The following is a 12,760-nucleotide window of genomic DNA, read 5'->3' as shown; positions in this document are numbered from 1 at the left end:
TTCAAATTCAGCATGTTCATATTTATAATTTTTATTTTCTTTTTACCACTCGAAGACCAGACTTTCCGGCACTTCTTGTTCACAATTTTTTATTTTTTTTTGCTATAAAATTACTTAGAATATATCTACACACACATATGTGCCAAGTAATTTTTATAGAAAAAAAGATGAAGTGCCGGAAAGTCAGATCTTCAAGTGGTTAAAAAAAATAATAATCATGAATTATAGAATTTTTTATTTTTTTGTCACACATTTTGTGCAGCGGTTTTTCAAATGCAAGCTTTGGGGGGGGGGGGGGGAATATACTATTTTTTTTTATGCAAATGACACCATAATCCAAAAAATATATTCTCAAAAAGTCATGCCGAGTAAATGGATACCAAACATGTCACGCTTTAAAAAAACGTGCACCATGGTGACAAACTACATCAATTTTGCTATCCATAGCTGCAAGACAGACACATACCTTTGCATTTTGCGTGCTATTTTTTACCCTGTTGCTTTAAACCCCCCGCTGTTTTTGAATACTTGCGATTTTTCAAAAAAAATTGCGCCGTTGACGGCCAGGTAAAGTGGAAGTGATGTCATCGCTTCTGGGTTACCATAGCGGAGACTGGATCAAAGCTGATTCTGGTGTTCTGGCAGATAGTGTCCGCATGTGCAGTACGGGGCAGAAGAAGAAGCTTCGGGAAAATCTCTGAAGCTGAACGGCGCCTGCGCCGTGAGTGGAGGTGGTAGCCCCACCATCCAAGTAGACATAGGGTTGTGAAAATTAGAGTGGCCCTTGCGGGACATGGAGACAGGTGGGGGCTATCTTCCCCCCTCACTCTCCTCCATGTCAGCCCATCGCCTCCGCCGCTGCCGGCAGCTCCGGATCACGGCGGGATGGGGTGACCCTCTCCCGCCATAGATAAAAGTGATCTTGCAGTGAATCCGCCACAGAGACCATTTTTATCTTGTACTGGGCCGCTGGCAAACACTGGGATACCAGGGTTATAGCAGCTAGCCTCATAGTGTGAAACTGCAAACTTTTATTGTCCCAAAACACTGTGGCCTCTCTACATCCCTGATACCTCTAGAACTATAGCAGCCCAAGCATTGCTACCCCCTATACACCCCAGATCCCCCCCTCAGCATTGTTTTCCTCCATACACCCTTGATATGCCCCAGCACCCTTATTCCATCCATGTAGTACCCCCTTTTCCAGTGGAGATCAGTGTATGTAAACTTTTGGCTATGTGCCCACCTATACCAATCATCAAGCAGGCAGAAAGGGGGGCGGAGGAGGGAACATGCCTCTGGGCATTTCAAGCCTTCAGTGCAAACAGTGCTGGACAGCTGGGCTTACCATGACACAATCCACAATGCCACTTCCGCAGGTGGGCGCCAACTCAGCAGCTCCCACTCCAGCTCCTACCCATGGCATCTGAGTCCCAAAAATTCAAGCTGCATGGGGCGGGGTCAGAGCATCACTGGCGCTCTGGCCCCACCCCCCCCCTCCCAGCTGTGAAATGGGTATCGTTCTGCACAGCATGGTGCACCGCTGCCAGCCTGCCTCCTTTGTGTATCCATCACTCTCAGTGCCATCACGGGGCCCCTAATTTCCTGCGTGGGCTCAAGAAGCAGCTTTTTTGAGGAAAGTGCAGGGGCCCCCTTGTAGCTGATGCCCAGGTGTGCCCACTCATTGAGACGGCCCTACGGGAGAGACTCGGAACAAATCCCCAGTGCAGCAAGCCGTGTGGTCTCCCCTAGATGCCTTTCCACATTCTGTTTTGTCAATTTTGGTGTTGTGGTGGTTTTGTTGTTTTTGGGCGCTGCTTAAGCTGGAAAGAACCTATTTCTTTGGAACCATATTAACAAAATTGTTTTATTATGTTCTATCTGATTTGATATGACAGGCTGATTTATTTTTTAATTTGCTATGCAAGCCGTTTTTAAAGGGATACTAACACATTGGCATTAGGGAGCGCGGCACCACTTTTGAATGTAATTTTACATATTGATACACGATTTTGTATGCTTAGTTTATATATATATATATAATATATATAATGTGTATATATATATATATATAATTTATTTTATATTGTAGTCTTAGAGGACTCCAATAGACCGTCAATTATGGGCATGCAAACCCCCCCCCCCATCCAGTCCCTTTTAGGAGCATGGATTCCAAAGCGGCGTGGGGGGTTTTGAGCACCTGATTAGAGCCAGAGAATATTTGCTGATGTAACACTGATCCTCCTGGCCAATCAGGAAGCGTGTTTTAGACCCATCACTCGATTAGCTGAAAGGACAGGCTGTCCTATTGGATGCCTTGGAGATGCCTGCTGGCTGATACCGGTCACCTGCCGCCCAGATGGGGTAAGACTTGCATGCTGCTATGTTGTGCTATAAAGCAGTGGCTGCAATTTTTTATTTTTTTTTGGAGGGGGGGGGGGGGGGTCGGGTTTGAGGTGTTTGTTTTCCCACCACCATCTTCCCCCCCCCCCCCCCCCCCCCCATAACAAAAAAAAAACTCAAACCCCCCCCCCCCCCCCTCCAGAAAAAAAATGCTGCCACTGCTTAATAGCACAACATGGCAGCGCGCAAGTGCACAGCATTTTTAATTTACACTGATACATTGCTGAGCTAATAATCTATCTGCTGACAGGTCCATTTTTACATAAAGAACCAATCGGAAATTCACTTTGCTGCTGCCTGGAAAGACACCTTCTGATTGGTTAAGAAGTGGAACTGGAGAATTGTGACCTCTTTGTCGGATTTCCATGTGTGTGCCTCTTTTTTTGTATGTTGTGGTTTTTCTATTTAATTTTTGCGGTGCGTATTTTTGAGCGTTCAGCTTTGTGTGTATTTTTGTCTCCCTGTGCTGAGTGGGTTTTTTGAACTTTCTGAGATGGAATCCTCCTTCTGCTCCGGAAATCTTTTCTCCAGATCTTGGTGACATGAGCTGAATTTTTCTTTTAATCTCTGGGGGGGGGGGGGGGGGAGAATTTGAATAATATACAGTAGAACCAAGGATGCAGTGTTATTGGGGGAAGGGGGGCGGGGGGGTTGTGTTAACTCTGTCCTGGCCACACATGATTCACCAGCTCTGAAAAATTAGTAATCCCCCCCCCCCCCCCCCCACCCACACGTAATGGAGGATCACATACTATAAATGAGGCCTTCATGTTTCTGTATATAGGATTGTAACTTTTATTTATTGGTTTGAACTAAATTGACTTACCGTATATATATATATATATTTTTTTTTTTCCCAACCCAACTAACAATGTTTCTTTTTGTATTCAGCTTATTCATGTATGTATATGCTTTCTCTTCAAAGGACATGTGGGACATGACGCCCTGAAAATGTAAAATGTTTTGGGTGTCCAATGACTCCCCCTCCCCCCCCCTCCCATGGGGCAGACTGCACGACACCTTCCTGCGCATTGAGAGAAGCGGGCTGGCATAAGGGGTGGGCAGCAGTGGTGGGCTGCCCTGGGCATTGTGGTATCATGTGAGATTGGGGTTGTGTTTTGTTTTTGGGGGGGGGGGGGGGGGGTGCGGCAGGAGGGAGATGTGCTAGGAATGGTGATTTGAAGGGGATTTGTGTGAAGAGGATTGGGGGTGGGGGGGATTGTTGGAAGCATGTGTGGAATGATGGGATTGGAGTTGAGCAAGAAGAGCAGCTTTAGCTTTGACCACTTTTTTTTTTTTTTTTTTTTCTATTTTTTTTTTTTGTGGAGGGTTTATTTTTGCTGACACATAATACTCATCCATCTGGGGGGGGGGGGGGGTGCAATTTGGCATGTTTGCCCTGGGCTCTAGATGACCTTGTCCTGTCACTGAGGGGTGTGTGTGGTGGTTTTTTTATTTTATTTTTTTGTTTGTTTCCCTCCCTCCCGTCTGGACGCGGGTCCTGGTTTTTGCTTGGGTTTTATATATAATAATATATTTACACTTTTTTTTTTTTTCCCCCTCTTATTTATGTTCCAGCCAAAATGGATTCAATCCATTATTTTCCTCCAAAATTCTACAAACAATACCCCATAATGACAAGGTGAAAAGTTTGTTTTGAAATCTTTGCAAGTTTTTATAAAAAAAGTAGAAAAAATCCCCATGTACTTAAAGCGGGAGTCCACCGGGAGTCCGCGTTTTTTTTTTTTTTTTTTTTTTTTTTTTTTTTTTAAAAGCCAGCAGCTACAAATACTGCAGCTGCTGACTTTTAAATAGTGACACTTACCTGTCCAGCGCGCCCGCGATGTCGGCACCCGAAGCCGATCGCTCGCTCGTCTGGCGGGTCCTGCCGCCGCCATCTTGGGTATGGGAATCAGGAAATTGAGCCTTTCGGCTTCATTTCCCGGTTCCCTACTGCGCATGCGCGAGCCGCGTGGCGCAATCCGGACGGTCCCCGCTGCCTCTGGGAGCTGTGTGTTTCCCAGCAGGCAGCGGGGCACTTGCTGAAGGGGGTGGGCGCTTGCGGAAAGGGGCGTAATGTACGCCCCTTTCCGCAGAGAGCTAGCCCGGAAGTGGGTGCAGTTACCTGGATTATCCAGGTAACTGCACCCCCCTCCCCCCTGAAATGTGCCGATTGTGGCGCCGCAGGGGGGGGGGATTCCGATGAGCGGAGGTCCATTTTAGGGTGGACCTCCGCTTTAAGTATCGCAGCCTTTGCTCAATACTCTTGGTGAAGCTCCTTTCTTGCCAATTACAGCCCCAAGTCTCTGAGTATGATGCTACAAGCTCGGCACGCCTATTTTTAGAGCAGTTTCTCCCATTCTTCTTTGCAGGACCTTTCGAGTGCCATCAGGTTGGATGAGGAGCGTCGGCGCACAGGGCTGCTAAGGCAGTACAGCCAGCCCTCCTGTACTGCGGTTGGATCCCATCAGTTCAAAAAGGGGCACCTGCTATGCAGGAGGGCTGGCTGTACTATATATACCATATTTATCGGCGTGTAACACTCACTTTTTTCCCCTTAAAATCAGGGGGAAATCATGGGTGCGTGTTATACGCCGATTTCAACCCCCCGGTCTGCGCTCTGTGGAGCGCCGCCGACATTTACCGAGCTGAGCCGAGTGTACTGTGTACTCTGCTCCGCTCTGTCACGCCCAGTCCCGCCTCCTAGCCTTTACATCCCGCCATTGGCCCGGTGTTGTGTCCATCACAGGAGCCAGGACAAGGGGCGGGACGGGGGGGCGTTACTGCAAGCAGAGCCGTGTACCCTCGGCTCGGTCTATGTCAGTGGCGGGAGGAGCCGAAGATCGCGGCAGTAAATTTAAAACTAACTGGCAGGCTAACAGGCTGCAGGGGGACAGTGTGGGGCTGCAGGGGGACAGTGTGGGGCTGCAGGGGGGACAGTGGAAGGCTACATTGATGGGCATTTAAAATGTAAGGTTTTTTCCTTAAACTTGCCTCCTAAACTTGGGGTGCGTGTTATACGCCGATAAATACGGTATATATATATTTTTTCTGCTGCAGTGCTCCCAACTTCCCTCTTCTCCTGCCAGCAGGTGCTGCGGGCACACGGGAATCTTTCAGGATGGAGAGCAGGGGAAGCGGCTGGTAAACATGTAAATTATTGGCGCCTTCCATTCCTGAATGAACAGTAAGCGATCGGTACCCATCACTCCTGTGCCCATTCATCACGTGTTCAAACTGGTGTTTATTATGCTTCAGTTTGAATTAACAAGAAGATTAGGAGTGCTTGCTTTTCATTCATCTGTCCAGCTGAGGCTACAGAGAAAGAGACTGATAAATCTATGACCTTAGTCACTTTCAGCCAGGGGAGGGTCTCCCGGTCAGGCTGCATGGGGCCCCGTGATTTCAGACTTGTCAGTGCACAGCCATAATCGGATCTCTCCAAAGATGTTCAATCGGGTTGGAGTCTGGGCTATGGCTGGGCCACTCAAGAACATTCACGGAATTGTCCCATAGCCGCTCCATTGTTATCTTGGCTGTGTGCTTGGGGTAGTTGTCTTATTGGAAGATGAACCTTCTTCCGCGTCTGATGTCCAAAATGCTCTGGAGCAGGTTTTCACCAGGGATGTCTCTATACATTGCTGCATTCATCTTTACCTTGATCCTGATTGGTCTCTCGTTCCTGCCGCAGAAAAACCTTCCCACAGCATGTTGCTGCCACCACCATGCTTCACTGTAAGGATGGTATTGGGCAGGTGATGAGCGGTGCCTGGTTTCCTCCAGACATGACGCTTACCATTCAGGCCAAATACTTACTTCAATCTTTTCTCGTTTCATCAGACCAGAGAGTTTTTTTTTGTTTGTCTCATGGTCTAAGAGTCCTTCAGGTGCCTTTTGGCAAACCCCAGGCAGGCTGTCATGTGCCTTTTTTTACTGAGTGGCTTCCGTCTCTACCATACAGGCCTGATTGGTGGAATGCTGCAGAGATGGTGGTTCTTCTGGAAGGTTTTCCTCCATAGAGAAACAGTGGAACTCTGCCAGTGACCATTGGTTTCTTGTTCACCTCCCTGACCAAGGCTCTTCTCCCCCGATCATTCAGTTTGGCCGGGTGGCCCTCTCAAGGAAGAGTCCTGGTGGTTCCAAACGTCTTCCATTTATGGATGATGGAGACCACTGTGCTCCTTCGGACCTACAATGCTGCAGACATTTTTCTGTACCTTTCCCCAGTTTTGTGTCTCCATCCTGTCTTTTGGGGGGGGGGGGGTCTATAGACAAATCCTTGGACTTGATTGCTTGGTTTGTGCTCTAACATGCACTGTTTACTGTGGGACCTTTTTTATATAGACAGGCGTGTGCCTTTCCAAATCATGTCCATTCAACTGAATGTACCACAGGTGGACTCCAAGTTGTAGAACCATCTCAAAGATGATCAGTGGAACCAGGATGCACCTGAGCTCAATTCTGAGTGTCATGGTAAAGGCTTTGAATTCTTATATACATGGGATTTTTTTGTTTATTTTTAATAGGTTGTTTAGTAGGGGCCAGGTAGAATGAAGATCTGGGTAGCAGGGGATGGGTACAATGAAGTCCTCATTCTCAAGGACTTGTATGTCATACACTGAAAATCTCCAGCTTACATGCCTACCCGCTGACCGTGCTGCCAAACACAGCTCCATTCCAGAGAAGAATCTACCTCCTGGACCCTCCTCCGCTCTAATTGGTTCCTCTGGCACATTTCCAATCTCTGTCATATCCTGGTGATGATGATGTATGGGGGAGGAACCATTTAAGATCTGCAGGGGACCCAGGCAGGGCCGGATTAACATAACATAACCCTTACCTTTTTAAAGAGAAAGTAAACCCTGATGAGTTTACTTCCTGTTTCATTCCCTGCAAAGGCAAAGCATAATGAACTACTATGCATCGCATCGCATCGCATCGCATAGTAGTCCATTATGTGTCACTTACCTGACACAGGAGTCGGCAAAGTCGCCGCTGTCCCCTGTAGTCCACCGCATCCATCTTGCTGGTGGCGTCTCGCAGCTCCGCCGCTGTCATTCGGCGGAGCCGCGATGACGTCACTCCCGCGCATGCGCACGGGAGCCGACACGCGCGGCAGATCCATTGTTGGAAATGCCGCGCTCAGTGCGCCTGCGCATCGCTGTCTACGGCGCATGCGCCGTAGACAGCGGTGGCTGTCTTCAGGCAAATATCTCCTAAACCGTATAGGTTTAGGAGATATTTCTTGGACCTACAGGTAAGCCTTAATCTAGGCTTACCTGTAGGTCAAAGTGGTTTGTAAGGGTTTACAACCACTTTAAGATAGGCCCATTTAAGAAAAATTGCATAAAATAAAAAAAACTATTGACTTCAAGGGTCGTGGCTTGGCGAGGTAGGTATCTGAAGGTCTACCCCCCACTACTGGTCAAAATGTGGGGCTCCTATCATCTATGATCCTGGAGATACGGGGCTTCTTGCGCAGCCTATCAGAACATACAGAGTACAGAGCATACAGAGCGGCCAGTTTAACCATCTGACACTTGTGCTATGGACGAATGAGGCCACAGTGCAGATGTGAATTCCCAGGAGGCCGTCATGTGGTCCTGGCCCCTTACCATGTGATCAGCTATTTTGATCACATGATCAAAACAAAAGCTCAGTGAGCTGACAGTGGAGGAGGAAAAAAAAAATCTGATCACCGGCTCAGCTTAAATTGACATCGGTCCTGAAACAAAGAGGCAATTATGCCTCATAATTGGAACCTTGCAAGCCACAAGTGCCGCTTATCTATGCCCACAAGTGCTGCCAATTAGTGTCACTTAAAGTGCTGCCTATCGGTGTAAACGATCAGTCCCCATTACTGCTGCCTCATCGGCGTACATCAAGGACAAAAATTGCCTTTTTTTTTTTTTTTTTTTTTTTACATTTTTTGCACCCAAAAAAAAAAAAAAACGCACAGGTGATCAAATGGCACCAAAAGAAAGCTCTATGTGGGGGGGATTATAAAAATTTCATTTGGGTACAGTGTTGTATGACTGCACAATTGTCATTAAATTTTCATCAGCGCTGAAGGGTTGGTCTTTCAGTAAAAAAAAAAAAAAAAAGCCAGACCAATGCTGGGACAATCATCCAGTCCCCGGGGCAAAGATGCCACCAAATTGCCCCCCTGACCTTAATTTTGTGCAAGCTTATGAAGAGGGTGAGAGAGCACAACCCACACCTCCTCCTGGATCTCTCCTTGCCGCTACTAGTGCTTTGCTGACAGAAGTAGTGATGTCACTACTCCTATCAGCCTTGTAGTAAAAGGAACCTGTGGTTCACAGGAAGTGAAGAGAAATCTCCCAGTAGACACCAGTTCTGGTAACTCATTCTCTCAAATTGCAGAAATGTCTTCACTTCCTGCGTCTCCTGGACAGGAAGTGAAGGGAAATCTTGCCAATGGGACACAAATGGCAGCAAACGAATAAACTGTCAGGGGTTTAAATCCTTCTGCTCTGTCCAAAACTACAAGGGAGGGTTTTGTCTATACACTCACTTTGTGGGGGGTCTGCGGTGACCCCCGGCAATGCCCCTGCAGGGGATAGGTCTGCAGTGTGGGAAGTGTTGGAGGTTGTGTGAGGAGTGTGGAATTCTCTGCAGTGGAGGAATGTTCACACACACCCACTCCACCCTGACATGACACATCCCAGCTTGCCCTGCTGCTTCACCCATCCACCGGAGATTCTAGTTTATGGCGGACAGGAACGCTCGAAGGGGGAGAGGTGCGTCGGGCCGCGCCCGCAGGACGTCTGGCAGGGTCTACAGGAGGTACTGTACCTGGCTGCGTCATTTTTGGCTGTGCAGATCCTGCAAGTGTGACCTCAGATCAGTCACAGCTGCTGCATTCAGCATTGTCGCTGGGCTCACACCTACAGCTGCGACTGACTGCACATGTGCTGCTGCCTGAGAAACATGGAAAAGTTTATCCCCCCCCCCCCCCCCAATGTGGTTGGGCAGCAGATCTGTGTGGGTACCAAAAACAATTGGGGTGGCTTCACACTACTCGCAGTCCTGCGCTGTGCTCTGAGCAAAGTGCAGCTAACTTGTGGTGTTCCTGCGGGTTAGCTTCACTTTCCCTTTGACTTCTATGAGCTCACAGGTTCGATTTCAGAAAGAGCATCAAAGATGCAGCATGCAAGAGTTTTGGTGTTCTTTCTGGGAAAACGCAGCTTACCTGCATGAAAACTGTGGTTTGCTGCACTTTAGTGTGGCAGTGTGAAGCTGCCCTTGGTGGCACTGCCATGCATCTACTAAGGGGCAGTGTGTGTATGCAGGGGCGGGATAAGGGGTGCAAAAAACGCATTGGTGTGAAAAGAGCCCATATAATTTATTTGCTCATTAGAGAAGCTACTGAAAATCATGTAGTGCGTTTTATAAAAAAAAAAGCATAAAATGCCCAAATCGTGTTTAAAAGCACTGCAGAAACGCTCAACATGTATAGATGTGAACACTATATGAGAAAATCGGGTGAACACAGCCTGTTTCCTAGTTGTTTCACAGCAAGCGGGCAGACGCGAACGCATATGTAAACTTTGTTTGCACCACACATGTGAGGTGTTGTCGTGAACGTTGGTGCGAGAGCAATAATTCTAGCACTAGACCACTTTTTTTTTATTTATTTTTTTATAACTCTATACCGATTACCCGTAAAGGCGTTCTTAAAATTTGCCTAGGGAGATTTTTAAGTACTGTAGTTTGTCACCATTCCACGAGCGTGTGCAATTTTAAAGCGTGACATGTTGGGTATCTATTTACTTGGCATTACATCAATCAACCATTCACATTGTACCAAAAAAACGATATTGTATGGGGTGGTTTTTTTTTTTTTTTTTTTTCATGAATATCTATTTTTCCAAAAATTGCATTTGAAAAACAACTGCTCAAATACCATGTGACATAAATACAATCACCATTTTATTCCCTAGGGTCTCTGCTAAAAGTATGTAGTGTGTGTGTGTGTGTGTGTGTGTCTTTTCTTATGTAAACTTGTAAGCAACTGGCAGAAAGCTGGTCTTCACATTGTGACGTTCCCAAAGTCTCTCCTGATGTTTTATCTCTGTCCTTTCAACATTTTTGTTACCCGTCTCAGACTCGTTCATTTTGCTAATGTACAGAACTCTGCGCTCTTCTATAATGCTAGCCTACCCATAGACGGGAAGCGGTGCATCAGGCTACTTGATGCCAGGCTACCCATGTGGCTTGTGGTCGATGACTTATTGTATTACAGATTGCACCATAAAGAATGACCTTTCTTCCATTTAAAAAAAAATAGATCTCCCTTGCCTAATGCATACGATCGCTTGCATTCAGCAAAGCTCAGTATAAAAACCAGACCAGTGAAAGACAAGTTCAGGTAAGAAGGTTAGCTGGGGGAGGGGAGAGCCACAGAAATGTATAGGGAGTAAGTCCAGACTCCATGCAAGATCTTCTCAGTGGGAATCCAGTCCGGGCCCCCGGCGCTGCAAAGTTACCAGCCTGGATAACAAGCTCTGTTGCTATAAAAGTTGGCAATCAGTGTGTCCCAAAATAAATAAAACGCAGGGCCGGTTCTTCCAGACTAAAACTTTACCTAGGAAGTGACATCACTATGACGTGTATGGGGATCGAGATCTGAAATGATTCTATATATAGAGAACAAATTGTTCTGGGTGCGGTTCAGGAGATCCATAGACATTATGTACAATCTCTGCTTCAGGGATGTAAATAAAAAATCTATCCTTTTTTTTTGTATTCACCCAAGTTTAACCACTTGCTTACTGGGCACTTAAACCCCTCCTCCTGCCCAGACCAGTTTTCAGCTTTCAGCGCTGATGCACTTTGAATGACAATTGCGCGGCCATACAACACTGTACCCAAATGACATTTTTATCATTTTTTCCCCCCACAAATAAAGCTTTCTTTTGGTGGTATTTAATTACAGCTGGGAGTTTTTTATTTTTTGCTAAACAAACAAAAAAAAATGCAAAAAAAAAAGGTAATTTTTCTCCTTCATTGAAATGCGCTGATGAGGTGGCACTGATGGGCACAGATAAGGCAGTACTGATGGGTGGCTCTGATGGGCAGCACTGAGGTGCAGCACTGTTGTTGAGGCAGATTGTGGGCACTGCTGGGTGGCACTATGGGCACTGCTGGGTGGCACTTTTTTTTAATATCTGGGTGGTACTGGCAGGGGGCAGGTGGGCACTGATAAGCTGGCCGTGATCGGGACTGATGTCCTGATCACGGCCGCCAGTGATCGGCTTTTTTTTTTTTCCTCTCCTCGCGCTGTCAGCGCGAGGAGAGGAAAAATAGCCAATTACCGGCTCTGTTTTGTCACATGATCAGCTGTCATTGGCTGACAGCTGATCACGTGGTAAGGGGTCGGGATCGACCCCCTTGCACAGATCCGTGACCAGGCGAGTCTCATAGACTGGCCGATCACAGAGCGCGCCGTGCCCCTCAGGGGGCGCGCAGGCCGCTCGTGCACGGGACGACGTCAATAGACGTCGTCCCGGCAAAGCAGGTCCGCGCTGTAGCCTTCATTCGGCTATAGCGCGGATCTCTAGTGGTTAATAATATCTATGTGAATCTCAGGTGATTAACTGACCCTATATGTAAGCAGAGCGTGAAAAATGTTTCTGGTTTTGGATCGATTCAACCGCTTCAGCCCTGGAAGATTTGGCTGCTGAATGACCGGGCCTTTTTTTTTTTTTGCGATTTGGCACTGCGTCGCTTTAACTAACAATTGCGCAGTTGTTCAACGCTGTACCCAAACAACATTTTATTTATATATATATATATATATATATATATATATATATATATTATATTACATTTTTTTTTTTTTTTTTTTTTTTTTTTCCCATGAAGAGCTTTCATTTTGTATTTGATCGCCTTTGTGGTTTTTATTTTTTGTGCTATAAAAGAAAGTGAAATAAAAAAAAAACACTATTTTGTAGTGTTTTTGCTAGAATTAAAAATAAAAATAAAATGACATCTGACACTTTTGTCACATTTTTGGGACAATTGGCAATTATACAGCAAGTACTGTAAAAAGTGTCTCTGTTGGAGAAGGGGTTAATTGTGTTTCTAACTGTAAGGGGGAAGGGGGACTGACCTAGAAGAAGTGACAGATCGTGGTTCCTAGTGTAGCGATGACACCTTGGACAAAGTGTCTGTCATGTATAAATTTAGTGTTTGCCTCAGAATAGTAATGGGGTTCTGAGGGTTAATTGTGTAGGTTAACTTTGACATCAGTTTTGCTGGGCTGTGTTAGCCCTTGTACACACGGTCGGAGAATCTGTCGGAATGTGTCCTATCGGACCGTGCCGTCGGATAA

General features: G+C 46.5%; 1 protein-coding gene across 2 annotated transcripts in view; it reads left to right on the top strand.

Moving 5' to 3' along the window:
* RIN3 (Ras and Rab interactor 3) overlaps positions 1-12,760 on the top strand; it is an 81,123-nt gene that overhangs the window by 9,017 nt on the left and 59,346 nt on the right. Inside the window, exon 1 of one of the 2 annotated variants that reach the window (XM_077466744.1) lies at positions 9,075-9,210. The exons of the other annotated variant lie outside the window; for it this stretch is intronic. Coding sequence (XP_077322870.1) covers positions 9,134-9,210 — 77 coding nt within the window. The 5' untranslated portion in view covers positions 9,075-9,133. Of the gene's footprint in view, positions 1-9,074; positions 9,211-12,760 lie in introns of those variants that run through there. 2 annotated transcript variants of the gene reach the window in all.

This window comes from Lithobates pipiens, unplaced genomic scaffold, assembly GCF_037356315.1.
Source record: "Lithobates pipiens isolate NorthernLeopardFrog02 unplaced genomic scaffold, aLitPip1_a1.2 Scaffold_37, whole genome shotgun sequence".
Classification (NCBI taxonomy): Eukaryota; Metazoa; Chordata; class Amphibia; order Anura; family Ranidae; genus Lithobates; species Lithobates pipiens.
Note: the sequence above shows the minus strand (reverse complement) of the source record. Positions and strands in the feature narration are given on the sequence as shown.